The sequence below is a fragment of the Saccopteryx leptura genome, chromosome 4, assembly GCF_036850995.1.
Source record: "Saccopteryx leptura isolate mSacLep1 chromosome 4, mSacLep1_pri_phased_curated, whole genome shotgun sequence".
In the NCBI taxonomy this organism is placed as follows: Eukaryota; Metazoa; Chordata; class Mammalia; order Chiroptera; family Emballonuridae; genus Saccopteryx; species Saccopteryx leptura.
In genome coordinates this window covers 188,738,200-188,763,039 of record NC_089506.1, presented here as the reverse complement: position 1 = coordinate 188,763,039, position 24,840 = coordinate 188,738,200, and the positions used below count along the sequence as shown (strand labels likewise).

Sequence of the window (24,840 nt, the reverse complement as noted above, 5' to 3'; positions counted from 1 at the left end):
AAACAGACTTACTGGCTGAGTTAAAGAAATGAAACCTAAGAAAAACTATATAAAAAATTATGCAAAGAGTTTTATTTTCATACCTGTCCTCAAATTCCATTCCCCTTCTATTCATAGGGAAATAATTTGTTAATTTCTCATTTATCTGTCAAGTACTTCTTTTTACAAATAGAGGAATTTTTTTTAAAGTGAAAGGAGGGGAGATAGAAAAAATCTTGTATGCGTCTTGACCGGGATTCACCCAGCAACCCCTTTTCTGGGACTGATGCTCAATTGAGCTATTGTAAGCACCTGAGGCTGACGTTAGGACCAACCAAGCTATCCTGAGCTATCCACAGCCACTGGCCACAGAAGTGGAAGAGAGAGAGAAGGGGGAGAGGGAAAATGAGAGAAGCAGATGGTCACTTCTCATGTGTGCCCTGACCCAGGAGTGAACCTAGGACATCTGTATGCCAGGTCTACGTTCTATCTACAGAGCCAAGTGGCCAGGGCAAATACAAGGATTTCAGTATATAGTATATATACATGAATATATATCAATGGGTGTGCATATTTTTATTTAAAATTTTATTAGAAAATATAATAAAAGATGGAGAAATGTGTAAAACAATTTACCAAATTGTTATACAATGATCCTCTATATAAGCTCCACCCAATATATGAAAGAGAACAAGACCCTCACTTTAGAAGCCCTCTTGATAAACTATCTCCCTTGAGTATAACTCTTTCTCTCTCTCCCATTATTCTAGAGGTATTCATTATTCTTTTATAATATTTATGCCTTTGATTTTCTTGATAGTTTTGCCAACTAATAAGGCATTCTTAAACAATATGTATGAATTTTGCCGGATTTTCAACTGCATGTAAAAGAGAACATACACTGTTAATTCTGTTGTGTCTGGCTTCTTTTGCTCCATATTTCGTATGTAAGATTCATCCATATACTTTCAGTTAATTATAGTTCATCCTTTTTCACTGCTCTATGGTAATTCATAGTATGATTATATCAAACTATACTTTTATATTCTACAGTTGATGAGAACATTATGAAAAATGCTGCTATAGATTTTCTTGTGCAAGTAAATATATAGTCTTCATGAGCATGTGTTTCTACAGGATGTCACCTGGCGGTGGTTTTGCTGATCAGAGAGTAGGTGTATCTTTATACTTTATATAAATAGATTTTGCCAATTTTTAAGAAGTAATTTTACTGGTTTACTCTTTCATCATTGGTTTTTGTTGTTCCACATTCTTGCCAGTATTTGATATTATCATTTTTTAGTATTTGGAAAATATTGTGGGTGTGTAGTAGTGGTTCATGTGGTTTTCATTTGAATTTCTCTAATTAGTTATCAATGACCACCTATTTTTTTTTTAATTTTTGGATATTTGGATACCTGAATGACTTGGCACCATTGACTGAGAAGTTTACTCTTTTCCCATAGCTCTGCAGTGCATCTTCGTCACAAATCAGGTGTCCATACATCCTTCTGTTTAGGAGCTCTCTAGTCTGTTTAGTGAACCCTTTTGTCTATACCAGCACCAATACCACCCGTCTTCATCACTATAGCATGGTTATAATTTTGGCTTTCTGGTGGACAAGACTTACATTTTTTTTCTTTAAAAAGGTCGTGGCAGATTTATGTGTGTGTATGTGCTTCCATGTGAGTATTTTTTTTCCTCCATTAATTTTATTATCTCCAATTTTATGGTAGTACCATACTACTGTGTTTTTCACACTGTTTAAAATTTCCATTTCCATAATTCAAATGTCAAAAAATGTAAAAAATGTCATTCTTTTATACAGTCAAAAACAGGTTTACTGGAATGTTTTTAGTTATAGCTAAAGGCAACAGCATTTACAACACTTAATTTTTGTTGTACCCATAAATATATGGAAAATGTTTGCAAAACAATTGTAATGTGAGAAGAATCTTGCGAATATTGATGGAATGGCTACATAGGCCTCCTGACACCCACTTAATTCAAGAGTGCAAGTCTTTATGCCATTAAAGTAACAGTAAGAAATATCATCATCAGTGTTTACAGACATAAGTAGTGAACTGGTAAGCATCAAGTTTTTTTTTTTATTTTAACTTTTTTTTTCTTTTTTTTTTATTAAATTTAATGCAGTGACATTGATAAATCAGGGTACATATGTTGAGAGAAAACATCTCTAGATTATTTTGACATTTGATTGTGCTGTATACCACTCCCCCAAAGTTAAATTGTCTTCTGTCACCTTCTATCTGATTTTCTTTGTGCCCCTCCCCTCTCCCAACCCCTCTCTCCTTCTTCACCCCATCGCCCCTCCCCCCACCCCCACCCCTGTTGCCATCATAATCTTGTTCATGTCTCTGAGTCTCATTTTTATGTCCCTTCTATGTATGGATTCATATAGTTCTTAGTTTTTTTTCTGATTTACTTATTTCACTCCGTATAATGTTACCAAGGTCCATCCATGTTATTGTAAATGATTTGATGTCATCATTTCTTATGGCTGAGTAGTATTCCATAGTATATATGTACCAAAGCTTTTTAATCCGCTCGTCCTCTGACGGACACTTGGGCTGTTTCCAGATCTTCGCTATTGTGAACAATGCTGCCACAAACATGGGGGTGCATCTCTCCTTTTCGAGCCGTTCTATGGTGTCCTTGGGGTATATTCCTAAAAGTGAGATAGCTGGGTCAAAAGGCAGTTCGATTTTCAGTTTTTTGAGGAATCTCCATACTGTTTTCCACAGAGGCTGCACCAGTCTGCATTCCCACCAGCAGTTCAGGAGGGTTCCCTTTTCTCCACATCCTCGCCAGCACTTATTCTGTGTTGTTTTGTTGATGAGCGCCATTCTCACTGGTGTGAGGTGATATCTCATTGTGGTTTTAATTTGCATTTCTCTAATGATTAGTGATGTTGAGCATTTTTTCATATGCCTGTTGGCCATCTGTATGTCCTCTTTGGAGAAGTGTCTATTCATCTCTTTTGCCCATTTTTGGATTGGATTGTTTGTCTTCCTGGTGTTGAGATTTACGAGTTCTTTATAAATTTTGGTTATTAACCCCTTATCCGACGTATTGTCAAATATGTTCTCCCATTGTGTAGTTTGTCTTTTTATTCTGTTCTTGTTGTCTTTAGCTGTGCAAAAGCTTTTTAGTTTGATATAGTCCCATTTGTTTATCCTGTCTTTTATTTCACTTCCCCATGGAGATAAATCAGCAAATATATTGCTCTGAGAGATGTCCGAGAGCTTACTGCCTATGTTTTCTTCTAAGATGCTTATGGTTTCATGGCCTACATTTAAGTCTTTTATCCATTTTGAGTTTATTTTTGTGAGTGGTGTAAGCTGGTGATCTAGTTTCATTTTTTTGCAGGTAGCTGTCCAATTTTCCCAACACCGTTTGTTAAAGAGGCTGTCTTTACTCCATTGTATTTCCTTGCCTCCTTTGTCAAATATCAGTTTTCCATAGAACTGTGGGTTTATTTCTGGGTTCTCTGTTCTGTTCCATTGATCTATATGCCTGTTCTTATGCCAGTACCAGGCTGTTTTGAGTACAATGGCCTTGTAGTATAACTTGATATCAGGAAGTGTGATACTTCCCACTTTATTCTTCTTTTTTAAGATTGCTGAGGCTATTCGTGTTCTCTTTTGGTTCCATATAAATTTTTGGAATATGTGTTCTATATCTTTGAAGTATGTCATTGGTATTTTAATTGGTATTGCATTGAATTTATAGATTGCTTTGGGTAATATAGACATTTTAATGATGTTTATTCTTCCTAACCATGAGCACGGTATGTGCTTCCACTTGTTTGTATCTTCCTTGATTTCTTTTATTAATGCTTTGTAATTTTCCGAGTACAAGTCTTTAGTCTCCTTGGTTAAGTTTATTCCTAGGTACTTTATTTTTTTGGTTGTAATTGTGAAGGGGATTGTTTCCTTAATTTCTCTTTCTGACTGTTCATTGTTGGTGTATAAAAATGCCTCTGATTTCTGAGTATTGATTTTATATCCTGCCACTTTGCTGAATTCATTTATCAGGTCCAGTAGCTTTTTGACTTAGACTTTAGGGTTTTCTATATACAATATCATATCATCTGCAAATAATGATAGTTTTACTTCTTCTTTTCCAACTTGAATGCCTTTTATTTCTTCTTCTTGTCTGATTGCTGTGGCTAGGATTTCCAGGACTATGTTAAATAAGAGTGGTGAAAGGGGGCACCCCTGCCTTGTTCCTGATCTTAAGGGTATTGCTTTTAATTTTTTCCCATTGAGTATGATGTTGGCTGTGGGTTTCTCATAGATGGCTTTTATCATGTTGAGGTATGTTCCCTGTATTCCCACTTTGCTAAGAGTTTTGATCATGAATGGGTGCTGGATTTTATCAAATGCTTTTTCTGCATCTATTGAAATTATCATATGGTTTTTCTCCTTCTTTTTGTTTATGTGATGAATCACATTGATTGATTTACAAATATTGTACCATCCTGGCCTCCCCAGAACAAATCCCACTTGATCATGGTGTATGATTTTTTCCATATATTGTTGGATCCAGTTTGCTAATATTTTGTTGAGGATTTTAGCATCTATATTCATCAGAGATATTGGCCTATAATTTTCTTTCTTTGTGTTGTCTTTGCCTGGTTTTGGAATCAGAATTATGCTCGCCTCATAAAAGGAGCTTGGAAGTCTTCCTTCTTCTTGAATTTTTTGAAATAGTTTGAGAAGGATAGGAGTTAGTTCTTCTTTGAATATTTGGTAGAATTCCGTTGTGAAGCCATCGGGCCCTGGACTTTTCTTTGTTGGGAGTTTTTTGATAACTGTTTCGATCTCCTTTGTTGTAATCGGTCTGTTTAGGTTTTCTGATTCTTCCAGATTGATTTTTGGAAGATTGTATGTTTCAAGGAATTTGTCCATTTCATCTAGGTTGTCTAGTTTTTTGGCATACAGTTCTTCATAGTATTTTCTTACAATATTTTGTATTTCTGTTGTGTCAGTTGTTATTTCTCCTCTCTCATTTCTAATTTTATTTATTTGAGTCTTCTCTCTCTTTTTCTTGGTGAGTCTAGTTAAAGGCTCATCAATCTTGTTTACCTTTTCAAAGAACCAGCTCCTAGTTTCATTGATCTTCTGTATTGTTTCTTTAGCCTCTATCTCATTTATTTCTGCTCTGATCTTTATTATTTCCTTCCTTCTACTACATTTGGGCTTTACTTGCTGTTCTTTTTCTAATTCTTTTAGATGCAGGGTTAAGTTGTTTATTTGAGCTTTTTCTAGCTTCTTAAAGTGTGCCTGTAGTGCTATGAACGTCCCTCTCAGCACTGCTTTCGCTGTGTCCCATAAATTTTGAGTTGTTGTATGCTCATTGTCATTCGTTTCTAGGAATTTTTTTATTTCTTCTTTGATCTCATTCTTAATCCATTCATTATTTAACAACCTGCTATTTAGTTTCCATGTGTTTGAGAATGTTTGAGCTTTTCTGTTGTGATTCATTTCTAGTTTCATGCCGTTGTGATCGGAGAAAGTGCTTGATATGATTTCAGTCTTCTTAAATTTGTTGAGAGCACTTTTGTGCCCTAACATGTGGTCTATCCTAGAGAATGTACCATGAGCACTTGAAAAGAATGTATATTCTGCTGCTTTAGGGTGAAAGGTTCTGAAGATATCTATTAAATCGAGTTGATCTAGTGTTTCCAATAAGTCTGCTGTTTCTTTGTTAATTTTCTTACTTGAGGATCTATCTAGTGATGTTAGTGGGGTATTGAAATCTCCTACTATTATAGTATTGCTGTTGATCTCGCCCTTTAAATCCATCAAAGTCTGCTTTATATATTTGGGTGCTCCTATATTAGGTGCATAGATATTTATAATAGTTATATCTTCCTGTTGGATTACTCCCTTTATCATTATGTAGTGGCCTTCTTTATCTCTTACTATATCCTTTGTTTTAAAGTCCAATTTGTCTGATATAAGTATTGCTACCCCAGCTTTTTTTTCATTTCCGTTTGCATGAAACATTTTTTTCCATCCTTTTACCTTCAATCTATGTGTGTCTTTTGTTCTAAGGTGTGTCTCTTGTAGACAACATATGTATGGGTCCTGTTTTCTTATCCACGCAGCTACCCTATGTCTTTTGATTGGATCATTTAATCCATTTACATTTAAGGTTATTATTGATATGTAGTTGTTTATTGCCATTTTCTTCTTTAAAGGTGTATTCCTTTTTTTGCTATATTCTTTTCCCACTTTGATCTGTTTACAACAGGCCCCTTAACATTTCCTGCAGCATTGGTTTGGTTGTAATGAATTCCTTGAGTTGTTTTTTTGTCTGGGAAGCTTTTTATTTCTCCTTCGATTTTAAACGATAGCCTTGCTGGATAAAGTAGTCTTGATTGTAGGTTCTTGTTCTGCATTACTTTGAATATTTCTTGCCATTCCCTTCTGGCCTCAAGTGTTTCTGTTGAGAAGTCAAATGTCATCCTTATGGGGGCTCCTTTGTAGGTGATAACTTTTTTTTCTCTTGCAGATTTTAATATTTTCTCTTTATTGCTTAGCTTTGGTATTTTAATTATGATGTGTCTTGGTGTAGGTTTCTTTGGGTTTCTCTTTAATGGAGTCCTCTGTGCTTCTTGGATTTGTGAGAGTTTCTCTTGCATTAATTTAGGGAAGTTTTCAGCTATGATATGATTGAACAAAGTCTCTATCCCTTGTTCTTTTTCTTCTTCTTCAGGAACCCCTATGATGCGGATGTTATTTCTCTTCATGTTGTCATAGAGCTCTCTAAGAGTTTCCTCTGACTTTTTGAGTCTCTTTTCTCTTTTCTTCTCTGCTTTCATGCCTTCATTCCAGTTGTCCTCTAACTCGCTGATTCGATCCTCTGCTCTATCTATCCTGTTTTTAATTCCTTCCATTGTGGTCTTTATTTCTGATATTGTATTTGTCATCTCCGACTGATTCTTTTTTATACTTGCTATTTCTTTATTCTTTATTTAGGTTTTCATAATGACCATCCATTGTTGTTCTAAGATCCCTAAGCATCCTTATAATCATTATTTTGAACTCCGCATCTGGAAGTTTGATTATTTCCATATCACTCAGTCCGTGTCTCGAAGGTGTCTCTTGTGGTTTCATTTGGATTGCACTCCTTTGTCTTCTCATCATGTTGTTTTATTTGTAGAGTTGGTTGAGTCTAGGCTTGGTGTTGTCTGCCTCCAGTTTTCAGTTGTGTTATTTCTAGGTCTTCTTGGGTTGGTATCAGCTGTTATCTGTAATCCACTTTCGGATTTGAGCAGCTTTGAAGTCTTGATTTGTTTGTTTTCTTAACAGGTGATAGTCTTGTTTACTGATCTCAGCAGGGGGCTTCCTTGAAACTGTATCCAGGAATGCGATGGGTGTAACCTGAGACTCTGAAGGCCTCTTTAGCCAGCTAATCTCACTGGGGGCAGGGTGTTTTCTCAGCTTCAGTAAGGGGAGGTGTATCTCAGATCTCCATGGAGACCTGAGTTACTGCCCCTCCTCCCCACTTCTTGTTTTCAGCTGTGTCTTGTTGCGCTGATTGGAGCTGGAGAGATGTCCGGAGATCTCTGATCCGGAAGCACTTCAGCTCTGTTTTGTGAAAGGTTCAGTCCTTCCCCCAGCTATGGCCACCTCCAGCATGGATGAGTCAGCTTTTTTATTTCATTTCCTGCATTCCTTAGCCCCTCACAGTCTGTCCCTCTCCCTGTCCTTTCCACTTGGGAGATAAGCTGGTCTTTTCAACGCACCTCACTCCCTGGTCGCCAGGCAAGTGGCTGTGAGCAGTAGTTTCTGCTCTTTTCCCTCTGAGATCCTCTCTGGGCTCTCAGCCTCACCCCCCCCCCACTCCGTTCCAGTAAGCAGAGGAGTTTCAGGCACTCCTTACCAGGATTGTTGTGGTTTCTTCTTTGCTCCTTGGTTTTTGAGAGCTGTTCTTGCAGTTCAGAGTTGGTTTTTCATGCTGATTTTTCCTAAATTGATTTGTATTCCAGTTTGATGGTGAGAGCTGGGCGTCTGTGCATCCGCCTACTCCGCTGCCATCTTTTTTTCCGTAAGCATCAAGTTTTTAATTAGATCCTTGGAACCATATGAATCTTTTAATCAACTTGTGAAATTGAAAAAACAAAAAAAACACTTTGAGATTTTTATTGTGATTATATTGAATCTGTAGTTCAATTTGGTTTCAACTAAGATATTTAAACATACTATATCTTTCTATTAATATTATTTTAGCTTTTAATTTCTATATTTTTAAAATTTTAAATATTTTGAGATTTGATGAAACTTGCTTTGTGTCCCAATATTTACAATCAATTTTTTTTAATTTTAAATTTTTATAGTTTTTTTTTTTTTTCCTTGTATCCTTCTGAAGCTGGAAACGGGGAGAGACAGCCAGACAGACTCCCGCATGCGCCCGACCGGGACCCACCTGGCATGCCCACCAGGGGCGACGCTCTGCCCACCAGGGGGCAATGTTCTGCCCCTTCGGGGCATTGCCCCACCGTGACCAGAGCCACCCCAGCGCCTGGGGCAGAGGCCAAGGAGCCATCCCCATTGCCTGGGCCATCTCCGCTCCAATGGAGCCCCGGCTGCGGGAGGGGAAGAGAGAGACAGAGAGGAAGGAGGAGATGGGGGTGGAGAAGCAAATGGGCACCTCTCCTATGCGCCCTGACCGGGAATTGAACCCGGGTCCCCCGCACGCCAGGCCGACGCTCTACCGCCGAGCCAACCGGCCAGGGCCTACAATCAATTTTGTAAATGTTCGATGTATGTATTCTGCAAGTGATAGCTTTATTGTCTAAATAAGACTGGTTTTAAAATCATGTGGCCCTGACCGGTTGCTCAGTCAGTTAAGAGCATTAACCCCAAACAAGGTCGTGGTTTTGATCCCCCATCTGGGCACACACAGTGAGCAACCAATGAATGCATGACTAAGTGGAACAACAAATGAATGCTTCCTTTTCCACTCCCCTCTCTCTGCTTTCCTCTCTCTGTCTCTATCAATAAATAAAAAACCCTGTTCAGACAAGCTCAGTTGGGTGGAGCGTCATCCTGGAGCACAGAGGTTACTGGTTTGATTCCCCAGTCAGGGCACATACAGCAGCAGCTTGATAGTCCTGTCTCTCTCTCCATGCTTATCTGGAAAAAAAAATCATGCTGTTCAAATCTTTACATCATTACTAATCATTTGTCTACTTATTTTACTAATTATTGAGATACATATCAAAAAAACCTTCCAGAATGATTGTGAATTTGTTTTTCCTTGTGTGTGTATATTTTGAAATTTGCTTTATTTATTTAATACCATATTATTAGAGCTATTTAGAATAATAACAAATTCCTGACATATTGAACTTTTTTATCATTATAAAGAAACCTTTCTTATTTCTAGAAATGATAGATAATTCTGTCTTCTCTTATTATTTTATTTTTTCTATATCTTCAATCAAACGTGGTTAGATATAAATTTTTCACAAAATTCTACTTTGGCTTTGTTAAGATCACTGAAACAGTGGATTAATACCCTTTATCTCCTCTTTAATTGTCTCTGGGAAATTCTCAGTCATATTTTTTTTCCAAATATTACCTCTTCCTAGTTTCTCCTCCTTTCTCTTAGGACTCCAATTAAATTATGTTTATTTTTGTCATTCTGTTCTCTGTATCTTCTCTGTCTTCTGTGCTTTTTATATATTTTCTTCTTCACGTATTCTGGGTTTTCCTTTCCAATCTGTGTGTCAACTCACTACTTTTCTCTTCAGTTGTGTCCAATCTGCTATTAAATCCAACCATTGGTTCTAAATATTAGTTACTATATTTTACTTCCATAATTTCTAGATGATTATTTTTCAAATCTCCAATATCTCATTTATAGTTTCTGGGTTATTGCTGAGACTTTAAAACTAGACTTTTATTTCCTTGAACATAGTAAGCATAGTTGCTTTACAATTCGTGTCTGATAATTACAGTATCTGGGGTCCCCATAGATTTTTCTTTCTGTTGTCTCCTGTCTCTGGCATGTTTTGCGTTGCCTCATCATATGTCTTGTGATATTTGATGGTTTTCTGGATGTTTTATTTGACAAAATATAACACAAGACCTAAGGCACCGTTATCTTATTCTGAAGAAGAGTTTTCATTCTGGCAGATATCTAAGAGTGCTTACAGCTCAGGAACAAAGTTTGAAGTGTTGTACTCTTCGGAGGTATAATACACACCAACATCCAAAGTAAAATTCTTCAGTTTCTAGCCCAGTACATGGAATGTTACACTAGGTTTTCTCCCTTGGTGGATGCTAAGTTCCATCCCCTATTGCTTTAGTATATGAAGCCACCAAAAATACATATTTGCCTGTCAGTGAACTTGCGTGGATTGGTAAGTGATCAAAGTCAGTCTCCGGAGTCTCAGAAAAACAGAAAGTATTTTGTTAAAGTTTTATTTATTTCTTTTTTTGTGACAGAGGTAGAGAGAGAGACAGAGAGACGGACAGACAGGTAGGAAGGGAGAGAGATGAGAAATATCAATTCTGCATTATAGTTCCTTAGTCTCCTTAAGTTGTTCATTGATTGCTTTCTCATATGTGCCTTGATTGGAGGGCTATAGCAGAGTGAGTGACCACTTGCTCAAGCAGCAACCTTGGAATCATGTCTGTGATTCCACGCTCAAGCCAGCGACTCCATGCTCAAGCTGGTTATCCCCTGCTCAAGCTGGATGAGACCACGCTCAAGCTGACCACCTGGGGGTTTTAAACCTGGGTTCTCCACGTCCCAGTCCAACATACTATCCACTGCGCCATTGCCCGGTCAGGCCAAGTGTGAGCCTTTTTATTTATTTATTTATTTATTTATTTATTTATTTATTTATTTATTTATTTATTTTACTAAAGAAGTCCCTGGTCACGTAGAAATAACTTCTCTCACAGGGAGGTTTTGACAAAGATTAACTAACTCCAGAATGGTGATAATTTCCCCAAGTCTCCATCCATCAATTTCCTCTGCTTCCAGTGCCACCAATGGTGTCTCACATCCAAGTGATGGGAGCAGATGGAGGAAACCTTATCGTGAGAAAAAGTTAGTGGTTGTCACTAATTGTAGGAGGGTCTGATACTGTGTTTTCCCAGGACCGCACGTCAGAGGCCATAAATTTATCGTATTTAATGCCAAATATCAAAGAGCACAAATGATGTGCAGACAGGGAAGTAGGCATTCTTCCCACTTCCCACTTAGGCCCTGTGTGCCTGAAGCCAGTGAAGATAATGCAAGTATGAGCTCTTTCTTTCTTTCTTTCTTTCTTTCTTTCTTTCTTTCTTTCTTTCTTTCTTTCTTCATTTTAGGGAAGAGAGTGAGAGAGAGACAAGGAGAGAGAGAGAGAGGAGGGAGGAGCAGGAAGCATCAACTCCCATATGTGCTTTGACCAGACAAGTGCAGGGCCTCGAACCGGCAACCTCATCATTCCAGGTCAACACTCCATCCGCTGCGCCACCACAGGTCAGGCGCAAGTGTGAGCTTTTTAAAATGTAAATTAGATCATGTTACTTACCTTCAATGGATTCTAATTTCCTTGGGAGAAAAATTAAAATCATTGACATGATTGAACCTTGCCTATATCTCTAACCTCACCTCATGCCATCCATTATGCTCTAGGAGCACCTATCTTCTTTCAGCTACTCAAAATTTTCAACCTCCCTTCCACATCAGGAAATCTTTCTCTCTCCCCCAAGAAATCGTAAGGTCCATGAGGGTAAGGACATCTGTTTCTTTTTCACCCTATATACAGAAGTGCCCAGTGCAGTGTCATTTTGTACTTATAAAATATTGCTAGACTCCTGGTTGGCTCAGTGGTAGAGTGTCAACTGGTGTGTGGATATCCCAGGTCCAATTCTCAGTCAATCTCTCTCTTCCCCTCCCGCAGTCATGGCTCGGTTGGAGCAACTTGGCCCTGGATGCCGAGGATGGTTCCATGGCTTTGCCTCAGGTGCTAAAATAGCTTGGTTTTGAAGCAATGGAACAGTGGACCCAGATGAGCAGAGTATTGCCGCATAGGGGGCTTGCAGGGTTGATCCCAGTTGGGACGCATGTGGGAGTCTGTCTTCTGCCTCCCTGCTTCTCACTTAAGAAAAAATTTAAAAATATATATATATTGCTAGATGAATGTAGCCAAGAGCTATTAAGAGCCTGAACTAAAAGTTGGAAGAGTTAGATGTAGGAAACCTTAAAAATGAATAAGAGTTGATGAATTATTTGACTTCAGATTAAGACACAGAGAGGTAGGTATTGGATATGACTAAAGGTCTCCATTGGAAAGCCAAGAAAAAGACAATAAAACATTGGAAAGTCACCAAAAACAATAGTTGACAGGTATAGGAGAGTAGGGAGAAGTTCAGGACGTTGAGAGAGAGATTTGTGCAGAGTGTAGATTTATTTGCCATGTGTTCAAGGCCATGGTGGGCCATTGGAGAGAAAATATTGATTAGAAAATGGAAAGATTGAAAGTGTGGACTCAAGCTTAGCAAGCCACCATCAGCTCTTAGACAAAAACTAAAAAGGTAAAAGTGAATGAATTTCTCAAAAGGTAGCTAGTAAAGAAAAGTAGACAATAATGATAGAATTTCAGGGAATGCCTCATTTACACAGTGCAAAGAAAATATGAAGCAAACAACTGAACAAAGAATGACCAGAATAGTAGAAATAATAGGATGATGCAGCGTTACGAAAGGCAAGGGAAAGGTTTTGGAACAAGTCATCCAGCAGCGGAAAGGGAAATTTCTTAGAGGAATAAAAACAAGCTGAATAGGTATTTGAATGGAAAATAGTGAGATTCTTGGCAACCTTAAAAACTGGGGAGCAAGGGTGCATTAAGGTTTAGAAACAAAATGCTTAAGTCCTAGGAAATAGAGCCTAGCATTTCATTTGTACAAGAGTATAGTACACAGTCTATATAAACCCCTAACCCTCCTCTTTCTGCCTCCCACAGCCCTGAAGGCCTTGAACCTACATGCCACATACCAGACAGGGCCCCTGATGGCCGTGGAGACCACTCAGAACATAGTCCTGCACTGGCGGGCCCACAGCTGGCCCCTCCGCTCCCTCCGCACACCAGTGGCCTCCCTGCACTCCGTGGTCCGGGAGCTGGGAGGCCTGGCAGGGGGCCCCCACACCGTGGTGGTGCTGGGGATGGGTGCCCACTTCACCACCTTCCCTCCATCTGTTTTTGTGCAACGACTGGCAGGGATCCGGGCAGCTGTGGCTGCGCTGCTGGCCCGGGAGCCCCGCACTCTTGTGGTCATCAAACTGGCTAACACCGGCTACAAGTCCGTGTATGGCAGTGACTGGTTCACTCTGCAGATAAACCGACTCCTCCGAGCTGCCTTTGCTGACCTCCGTGTGGCCTTTGTGGATGCCTGGGAAATGACCTCCAGTCTGGCTGTGCCCGACAACATCCACCCAGGGCGCCTCATTGTCCGCAATGAGGTGGACCTCCTCCTCTCCTTCATCTGCCCCACCTGAGCATTTCTATGGATTTTGGAGCCTTGTGGATAGAAGTCATAGAAATTGTGAAGAAACCACAGCAATAATGGGACCCTGAACTAACAATGATACAGAGAAGAGGGGTAACCACAAGTCTCATCACCTAGGGTTAGTTACTGTTATTGTATTGGAGACTAATTTTGAATACATCTCTCTGTATGCAGAAATTTTAGATATATATATGTAATTATAAATATATATGTAATTATAGATAAATGATATATTTTACATGCATTCTTTTAAATTTACATTTTAGGAAATTTTTATTGGTGTAATTGTAGATTATGCAGTTGTGAATAATAATACAGATTCGTTTTCTCCCAATGGTAACAATTTGCAAAACTATAGTACAGTATTCTACTCAAGATATTAACATTGATAAAATCCACCAACCTTAACGACATTTTCCTAGTTTTCTTGTACTCATTTGTATGTGTGTTTTTAGTTCTTTGCAAGTTTGTCATATGTATTAGTTTGTGTCTAATTCTCTAGCAGCTGTATTGTAGCCTTGCAAAGGCAAGAAAACAAAGTCAAGGTTTTATTCAAGTGACAGGTGTAATAGGTGAGCCCTGCCTGTATAAACTAGTCTCAATGGACTCTACCCTCAGGCTAAGGATAATACAGAAATAGAACCTCAGACCCTTTCACTGCTCAATCCACTTTTCTTCTAATTAACCAGAGCTAGTCTCACCGCAGTAAATAAGAGCTTCTTTGAAGGTAAATCCCATGAACAATTTCCAATTTTTACATTTTGATATTTTTTTCTGCATCATAGGCCACTCCTTCCTTGTTGAAACCATCTTTTCTCTTGGGTTTCATAATATAAGATCCTTCAATTCAGAGATGAATAACTTGAAAAATGAGGTCCACCAGAATTCATTTTGCTGGTGAAGGTGGTAACAGAGGCACCTAGTTTTCAATAGTGGTGGTGGTTGCAAGATCAGGCTCCTAGCACAGAAATGGCATCTTTGGTGCAGTGTAAACCATAGCAGGAATTTCTCCTACTGCTCATTTGGGCAGCAGTGTTGTTGGTGGTATAAAGTACAGCTAGTGCTCGACTGGACTTACGACCACGATTAGTTCCAGCAGACCAGTTGTAACATGATTTGGTCGTAAGTTGAGTAGGCTATATGTACAGTACTGTGAAATGATGTTATAAAAATCTTTAAGTCATGTTTTATCATAATTTTCTTTTATTATTGTTATATATCATAATTTTCTTTGTTCATTTTATGCCGTTTGTATCATCTCTACAGCATTTTGCTTCTTATTTTTACATTCGTCAGGTTTAAGTAAAACACTGCATTACCAGTATAACTGGTTTAATATTTGCAAAACATACAAAATTACAAAATACAGGTGCATACAAAAATACAAGATACAGGTATAAAAAATACCATAGGAAACATTTTCCCAATTGCAAAACATATCAAAATATAATATATAAACATGTATGAAACATTTTATTGGCCACTGGTGCTTGGCTGCGGATCATTGATGTCATCATCTGAGGCAGCAGTTGGGGTTACTGGAGTTGGTTTTTTTATAAACATGTGCGATCACATTCACTTTCTTTCCTCCTTCATATTTGTTCATTGATTGCTTTCTCATATGTGCCTGAGCAGGGGGTTACAGCAGAGCGAGTGGCCCCTTGCTCAAGCCAGTGACCTGGGCTCAAGCCAGCGACCATGAGGTCATGTCTATGATCCCATGCTCAAGCCAGCGCCCCTGCACTCAAGCTGGTGAACCCATGCTCAAGTTAGATGAGCCCGCGCTCATTTTCGTGTCAATATCGATGGCCTTTCTTTCCTTCTTGGCAGACTGAGTTGTAGACAAAGACAATTTCCTCTTGGTAGACATCATGGGAGGGGTTTGATGAAAAATATCCAAGACACAAAACACAAATTGCTATACCGAGTCTGGGATAACAGTTGAAATGGTGCACGCGGAGATGGTAGTGCTGCTGGAAGCTTGTCCTCACTGTCGTACACCCAACTGGGCAACACAGAGCAGTGCTGCCAGACGCGGAGCAGTCCTGGCTAGTGATTGTGGTCGTAAAGTCGAATGGTCGTAAGTTGCATAGGTTGTAAGTCCATCAATATATGTATAGTTCCTAGAAGTTTCTTCAGTCTCCCATCAGTATGTGGGCTACCCAAGATCCTTTTATTACTACCCCTTACTCTTTAATCAGCCAGAATTAGCTTCCATTCCTTAAAAGTAAGAACTTGGATTAATTATAATATGTGATTATGTACCTGGCAATTACAGGTTCATATGTTAAATAATATAATAGAAGTGAGTTATGAGAATACGCAAGACAGCCATGTAACCCAGTCTTTTGAATCAAGGGAAGAATTCTAAAAAGGTGAGATACCTGAGTTGAGTTTGGAAAGAAGACTGTGGATTAGCTAGGCACAGAGTATCAGAAGAGTATTCCAGGCTGAGAAACAGGGATGCTCAAAATCACACACAACACTTTTGGGTTGGGAATAGGGTGAGACAAAAGGTCAGATAGCAGAATTGAATAAGAAGGTCCCTGAAGACTTTATATACCATGATCAAAGTTGTTTCCTGGATGAGAAAGAAGGCTAGAGTCCAGACCTTTCAATATATACCTTGGAGTAAGGTAGATTCCTGAAATTACCTGGATATGGTTTTTATTGAGTACTTATTTGTATTAAGTGCCAGCCTTGCCTGAACACTCAGGGAACCATTAGCCAAAAGTCACCATAACCCAGGGGTCGGGTACCTATGGCTTATGAGCCAGATGTGGCTCTTTTGATGGCTGTATCTGGCTCGCAGACAAATCTTTAATAAAAATAATAATAACATGAAAAATAAAACATTCTCACGTATTACAATCCATTCATTTTCTACAGCTCATGTTCATGGTTGCAAGTGTCTGGAGCCAATCACAGATGTCCTCTGGGACAACACCAAATTTTAAATGGATAATGTGTAACGTACACAGGTCGTTGTATGGCTCTCATGAAATTACATTCTAAAATATGTGGCGTCATGGCTCTCTCAGTCAAAAAGTTTCCCGACCCCTGCCATAGTATATCTGTACCTCATCGGATATGATTTTTACAGCCCTGAATAATCACAGATTACCAAAATTGCCAGACTATAAAATTTAATTTTGGGCAAATACCTAACCTCTTTGCCTGTTCATGTTAACTTATTTACCTCCTCTCCTCTTTCCACACTTATTGTGTGAATGGATAGTAACACAGAACGAAGAAGATCATAAGGGAAATCCTCAAACATATTTTTAAACAATAAAATCTTCAATATAGCCCTGGCTGGGTAGCTCTGTTGGGTAGAGCATCATCTGGATACACCAAGGTTGACGGTTTGATCCCCACTCAGGGTACACAGAAGAATTAACCAATGGAAACATAAATAAGTGAAACAACAAATTACTGTTTCTCCCTCTTTCTCTCTCTAAAATGAATAAATTAAAAAAGAAAATATTCAATATACACTTCAACAGTTTACCCTGTAATACAAAGTTATTAATTATAATAAAATAAAAGGCTTTTTGAGTTTAATTGTTGCTGCATTAAAAATCTTACCTAGAAATTCAAAATGAAAGATAATGAAAAGTACCATCTAGTCACTTCTGACAGAAGGAAGTTTATAACCTGTGCATAAGTTCTTCGAAAATAATATCACCAGGAAATCTCTGATGACCTTTTTATGGGTAAAAAGAATAATTTTAGGAAATTTATTTTCAAATCAGCATATTGTAGCATAATTCTTAAAGAAACTTTTACTTTAAATCAGTTTTATTGTGAGTCTAGAAAAGAAACAGGACCAGGAGATGAGCCTATGTTGACAAGAAGCTGGTGAGAGAAAAAGAAATATATTGTGGGACCACTTGTTTTTAAGAAATGAAACTCTGGCCTGACCTGTGGTGGCGCAGTGGATAAAGCGTCGACCTGGAAATGCTGAGGTCGCCGGTTCGAAACCCTGGGCTTGCCTGGTCAAGGCACATATGGGAGTTGATGCTTCCAGCTCCTCCCCCCCCCTGTCTCTCTCTCTCTCTCCTCTCTCCCTCTCTCCTCTCTAAAATGAATAAATAAAAAAAAAATTAAAAAAAAAAAAAAGAAAAAAAAGAAATGAAACTCTGGATTTATACACCAGCTTTAAAAAGCTGTATCTCTAGGGACACTGTTCAGCAGGTATTTGGATCTTCTCTGAAGTTTTTAAGATGTTTCAAATAAAAGCAGACTTCTTTGTTTCAAGATAAGGATTTTTTTTTGGTACCCTATTTATGCATCTATTTAACAAAATATTTTTGAAGCATTCATTATATGAGAGGTGCTGTTCAGTATATAAAGTTCAATGTCAAAAGAACTTTTATTCAAGGCATAGTCAGGGGTTGGGAACCTATGACTTGTGAGCCAGATGTGGCTTTTTTGATGACTGCATCTGGCTCACAGACAAATCTTTAATAAAAATAATAATAACATTAAAAATATAAAACATTCTTCATATAATGTTATCAAGGTCCATCCATGTTACTGTAAATGATCCGATGTTATCATTTCTTATGGCTGAGTAGTATTCCATAGTATATATGTACCAAAGCTTTTTAATCCACTCGTCCTCTGATGGACACTTGGGCTGTTTCCAGATCTTCGTTATTGTGAACAATGCTGCTATAAACATGGGGGTGCATTTCTCCTTCTGGAACCGTTCTATGGTGTTCTTGGGGTATATTCTTAAATGTGGGATGGTTGGGTCAAAAGGCCGTTCGATTTTCAATTTTTTGAGGAATCTCCATACTGTTTTCCACAGAGGCTGCACCAGTCTGCATTCCCTCCAGTAGGAGGGTTCCCTTTTCTCCACATCCTCGCCAGCACTTATTCTATGTTGTTTTGTTGATGAGCGCCATTCTGACCCGTGTGAGGTGATATCTCGTTGTGGTTTTGATTTACATTTCTCTAATGATTAGTGATGTTGAGCATTTTTTTTATATGCCTATTGGCCATCTGTATATCCTCTTTGGAGAAGTGTCTATTCATTTCTTTTGCCCATTCCTTGATTGGATTGTTTGTCTTTCTGGTGTTGAGATTTACAAATTCTTTATAAATTTTGGTTATTAACCCCTTATCAGATATACTGTCAAATATGTTCTCCCATTGTGTAGTTTGTCTTTTTATTCTGTTCTTATTGTCTTTGGCTGTGCAGAAGCTTTTTAGTTTGATATAGCCCAATTTGTTTATCCTGTCTTTTATTTCATTTGCCCGTGGAGATAAATCAGCAAATATATCGCTGCGAGACATGTTGGAGAGCTTACTACTTATGTTTTCTTCTAAGATGCTTATGGTTTCACACCTTACATTTAAGTCTTTTATCCATTTTGAGTTTATTTTTGTGAATGGTGTAAGTTGGTGGTCTAGTTTCGTTTTTTTGCAGGTTGCTGTCCAATTTTTCCAACACCATTTGTTGAAGAGGCTATCTTTACTCCATTGTATGCCCTTACTTTCTTTGTCAAATATCAGTTTTCCATAGAGCTGTGGGTTTATTTCTGGGTTATCCATTCTGTTCCATTGATCTATGTGCCTGCTCTTATGCCAGTACCAGGCTGTTTTGAGTACAATGGTCTTGTAGTACAGCTTGATATCAGGAAGTGTGATACCTCCCCCTTTATTCTTCTTTTTTAAGATTGCTGAGGCTATTCATGTTCTCTTTTGGTTCCATATAAATTTTTGGAATATGTGATCTATATCTTTAAAGTATGTCATTGGTATTTTAATTGGTATTGCATTGAATTTATAAATTACTTTAGGTAATATAGACATTTTAATGGATGTTTATTCTTCCTAACCATGAGCACGGTATATGCTTCCACTTGTTTGTATCTTCCTTGATTTCTTTTATCAATGTTTTATAATTTTCTGAGTACAAGTCTTTAGTCTCCTTGGTTAAATGTTCTCCTAGGTACTTTATTTTTTTGGTTGTAATAGTGAAGAAGATTGTTTCCTTAATTTCTCTTTCTGACTGTTCATTGTTGGTGTATAAAAATGCCTCTGATTTCTGAGTATGGATGGACCTTTATAACATTATACGGAGTGAAATAAGTAAATCAGAAAAAACTAAGAACTATATGAACCCATGCATAGATGGGACATAAAAATGAGACTCAGAGACATGGACAAGAATGTGATGGTAACAGGGAGTGGGGTGGAGGGGTAGGGAGGGGGCGAGGAAGGAGAGGGAGGGGTAGGGGGAGGGTAGGGGCACAAAGAAAACCAGATAGAAGGTGACAGAAGACAATTTGACTTTGGGTGAGGGGTATGCAGCATAATCAAAGGTCAAAATAATCTGGAGATGTTTTCTTGGAACATATGTACCCTGATTTTTCAATGTCACTGCATTAAAATGAATAAAAATAAGATAAAAAATATATATATAACATTCTCACGTATTACAATCCATTTATTTTCTACCGCTCATGTTCATGGTTGCAGGTGGCTGGAGCCAATCACGGCTGTCCTCCGGGATAACACCAAATTTTTAATTGGATAATGCATAACATACACGGGTCGTTGTATGGCTGTCATGGAATTACATTTTAAAATATGTGGCATTCATGACTCTCTCAGCCAAAAAGTTTCCCGATCCCTGCCGTAGCCTCTAATGGAGCCTGTTGACCTGCAAAGAAACCAGGCTTCAGGACCCTCACTTGGCAATCCCCTGAGCCTGACTCCCTTCCCTTAGTCCTTGCAACTATGACCCTATTCAGCCAAACTCCAGTTTTCCTTGGGAAACTTGTTATCTCAAGTTCTCCCCAAAACAACTCTATTCCCTTCTTTGTGTCTTCTATAGTTTAGTTAACAGCAAGCTTTTCTCCAAAGTTGTGTCTTACTTTAGTAGGAAAGAAAATATTTATGTCCTTTTTTGAAATTAAATTTATTTATTAAGTGATAGGAGGCAGAGGCAGACTCCTGCATATGCCCTAACGGGATCCACTGGACAAGCCCCCTACAGGGTGATGCTCTACCTACCTGGGGCTTTGCTCCTTTGCTGGGCAACTTAGTTATTCTTAGCACCTGAGGGGAGACACCACAGAGCAATCCAGCCATCCTCAGCACCCGGGGCCAACTCACTGGAACCAATTGAAATGAAAGAGAGAGAGAGAGAGAGAGAAAGAGAGAAGCCAGAGGGGGAATGATAGAAAAGCAGATGGTTGCTTCTTCTGTGTGCCCTGATTGGGAATCAAACCTGGGATATTCACATGCTGGGTGATGCTCTACCACTGAACCAAGCGGCCAGGGCCATTTTATGTACTTTAGCATTGACCTTGCTGCTAGAAAAGTGAAGGCTAAACTTATTCCTCACATGGAGCAACTTCTTTGCAATGAGTTTAATTACTGGTTTATCTACCGTTGCCAGTAATTATGTTATCATCTCTCAGCTCCAAACATATCTTTCCCTATACACAGTTAACAGTTCTTTATATTAAATTCTCTGTTAAAAAATGGTATGATTTCTGTCTCCTTTTCAAACTCTGACTGATACACTATGTTCTCTGCTTTCTGAGTTTTCCTTTTCATAAATCAATCTTTCTTATCTTGTATAATTTTAAAAACTGTATATTGTATTTTGGAAATAGAATAGAAATAATATTTTCCTATGTAACTTTGGGTTTCATATATTTTCCTTTGAAACTCTGGGTTTCAAAGCTGCTCTCTTCCCCCAGCCACTCACTCATGTCAACAGCTATGCCGTTTGGAATCTTCCCATCCCCCATCTTGAAGCCCTGTCTCCCTTAGCGCTCAATCCTACATAGAAGACAATGACAATTCAAACTCAGGAAAAAAACACTCAGTCTTCAAGCATCTGCTTAGGCATGGACTTCAAGACTAATTTCTGTCCAGAAAAGAGATATATAAATGGCCTTTCCCCCACAACATTGTTTTGTTCTACAGACATCAGTAGAAAAGAGTTTCTAGTAAGTGGGAAGAGGAAATTATTCTTTGTCTGAGGGTCTAGATCACACTTTTCTACAATGATTAATCTCCTCTTGCCTACAGACGTATTCTCACATTTCTTCTCTGCTATATGTTCTCTGCCTCTAAGTTCATTCTGCTAAGAAGTGTGGTTCTCCCTTTCTTACTGCAGCTGCCTTTTCTTCACATTTGACCTAATTTTGGGTCCTGAATGGCTGCATTATCTATGTCTTTGCAGATGCCGTACTTTGGCAGTAGTTGAAGCATCTGTAGATGTTACCCTGTGAATTGCTATGAAGAGAAGAATCAAGACTTTGGGAACTTTACAGAAGAATGAGAAAGAACCAGAAGAGTTGAAGGGTATCCTGCAATGAGGTAAGAGGGCTTAGGTTTTAGAAAGAAAATGAGAGCAAGGGAAGTGGACAGACAGAAGGATTCAGGTTTAGGGAAAAGAAAATTTTGTCTCTATATATATCAAGCAACCAGTATGGATTAAAGTCACAATCCTAGTGAATTACTGTTTTTAATGTTGTGTGGAATACAAAGAAAGGCACAACATATCGTGCCTGATTTTGATAAAGTACCATATTTCCCCATGTATAAGACGCACCTTCATTCGAAAAATATGGAGTCTAAAGACTGGGTGTGTCTTATAGAGTGGTTGTAGATTTTTTAACTTGCATTTCCTGCTTTTTCACGCTTGTTTTGGTACTCATTGTTGAAGACAGTGATTCGTCATCAGACAAAGGTGAGGACAAGCTAATGGATTGGAGTTTTGACAGTGATGAAGAGTTGTATGAATTTTATGATGAAGAGTAATTTTCTTGGAGTAGAACTGGGAGTGGATTCATGGTTGGGAGGGGATAAAATGGATATTTTATTTCTAGAATATGTGTAGTAACTCTAGGATAAGATACAGGGTGTCCACCTTCCCAAAACCAGTAACCAGTGTCTAACTGGAAAGAGTCAGGGATGATGGCTAAGGCATTTTACTTAATTTTATATTTTATTTATTTTATTTTATTATTTTATTTTATTAGGTGAGAGGAGGGGAGATAATGAGGCAGACTCCTGCATGTGCCCCAACCGGGATTTACCCAGCAACCAGATGTCAGGGCATGAGACCAAGAAGACAGACTGTATTTCAGGAGCCTCTGCCCCCTTGGGCTGGCCACCATTGTGCAAGAACATAAACTTGACAACCTTGAGTCTCTACTCCGGCACAAGGTTTCATCCACAGGTAGTGAATGAATGTGACTTGGAGTGCCCAGTCTGAAAGAAAGCTGTAGAGAGTGACAGCACACTGCTAAAAAGGGAGAGGAATTCCAAAGGAAAATCAATGAGACAAAATTCTACAAGAAGCCAGGGAGGCGGAGGACTGAGAATAGGTCTTCAGACTTGGTAACCAGGTGGTCACCGGCAATATTAGAGATTAAGGAGAGCAAAATCAGGTTATTGGGCCATAGAATGATATAGAAAAATGATGCTAGATATTTCATATTTTAAACCAGGAGATAAGGAGCCCCAACAAAGAATTGATGCTTGTCATCTCTCTTCTTGTCTGTCTGTTGCTATCTGTCCCTCTCTTTGTCTCTGTCACACACACACACACACACACACACACACACAAATTCTATTCACAACTCCAGTACTCTCTTAACAGAAAGAAGTTTCACCAAATGGATATTAATAAAACAAAACAACCTCAGAACTACAATGAACCAGGAAAGGTTGTCTAATTTGGCATTACTGTCAATAGAAAACAAGTTATATGAAATTTTTTATTATAACAACACATTTAGTGATTTTCTGAGAAAAGGTAAAAAGATAAATTTTATATAATAAATACGTAGTAATTTAAGAATTCCATATATCGGCCCTGGCCGGTTGGCTCAGTGGTAGAGCGTCGGCCTGGCGTGCAGGAGTCTCGGGTTTGATTCCCCGGCCAGGGCACACAGGAGAAGCGCCCATCTGCTTCTCCACCCCTCCCCCTCTCCTTCCTCTCTGTCTCTCTCTTCCGCTCCCGCAGCCAAGGCTCCATTGGAGCAAAGTTTGCCCAGGTGCTGAGGATGGCTCTGTGGCCTCTGCCCTAGACGCTAGAATGGCTCTGATTGCGGCAGAGCAACGCCCCAGATGGGCAGAGCATCGCCCCTGGGTGGGCATGCCGGGTGGATCCCGGTCCGGCGCATGCGGGAGCCTGTCTAACTGCCTCCCCGTTTCCAGCTTCGGAAAAATACCAAAAAAAAAAAAAAAAAGAATTCCATATATCATTAATGGAAATATCCAAATATCACGATGCCATTAACAGAACATTCCATCTCATGCAGTAATAGTTAAATACAGTTGTCTTTGTGTAGCTAACTTTGATTGGTGTAAAACCATGTGTTTCTCAATTTTGCATTATGAAGGTATATCCCTCAGGGCAGAAAGCCAGATAATTTCTTATTTAGTGTATAATGAGCTTGATCATCAATGTTTCAATATTTTTGACATAAGGTGTGTGGGCCTCTGGCTGTGCTCTGGCACAGGTCACATAACTTGTAGGGACAAGCCTATTGTCCACAAGGAAGGTGGCCAGCCTGCAGTGAAAGGGCCACAATCCTGCTGGGCAACCCAGGCAGGGGGCCAGGAGATGCCCCCCACCCCACCTCACTCTCCGTCCTCCCTGTATCTATTCAGGATCCCATTGCTGCTCCCATTGTCGGAGCACAACCAGTCCTCACTCTCTCAGCCCCTGAGAAGAGCAAGGCACAGGTGTGCAGGGTGGTGTAAGGAGAAAGAGGTCATATCCAGCCATCTTGGCCAGCAATGGCATTCGTGGTACAGCAGGAGAACCTGCCTTCTTTTGCTGCAGGAAGCACAACTCTGTTAATGTCTTGCTGATTTTGGTATCGTCTCCTTTGCCCTTAGAAACACATTCACCAGTTTGCACTGAGGTACACTGCCTTTTGCTTGTACCAAATAATTACTGAAGGACATCATAGGTTAATAAAGGCTGGTGACAGATTGTGTGCTGAGGACAAGGACTGCAAGTGTGCTGATTCCCAGTTTTTAGATCCCAGCCCTAGACTTCCAAGAAGCCTTCCTCCTTTGGTCCCTGTGTGGAGTCATCACCCTTGCTCACTTGTCTCAGCAAATATATACTTTCCATTCTCTCCGAGACCTCACTCGCCATTACAGGCTTGTTGTATCTGCAGTTCGGTGCTGTTTCCATCACAATTTTTGTCTACCCTCAGTGAACCACTCCAGAGCCATTGATCCACTTTTGTGAACTGGGACCATCATAATGCCTAATTGTAACACACATGGAAGGTGGAGATGCCAAGAAATCTGAGGATTCTGG

At 39.1% G+C, this 24,840-nt stretch overlaps 1 protein-coding gene across 6 annotated transcripts in view; it reads left to right on the top strand.

Moving 5' to 3' along the window:
* Window positions 1-14,894, top strand: part of LOC136403474 (NXPE family member 3-like) — a 172,927-nt gene extending 158,033 nt beyond the window's left edge. For all 6 annotated transcript variants that reach the window (XM_066382236.1, XM_066382235.1, XM_066382239.1 and 3 more), the window contains one exon: window positions 12,980-14,894. In XM_066382236.1, coding sequence (XP_066238333.1) covers window positions 12,980-13,512 — 533 coding nt within the window. In that variant the 3' untranslated portion in view covers window positions 13,513-14,894. The remainder of the gene's footprint in view (window positions 1-12,979) is intronic.
* The last annotated feature ends 9,946 nt before the right edge of the window (window positions 14,895-24,840 follow it).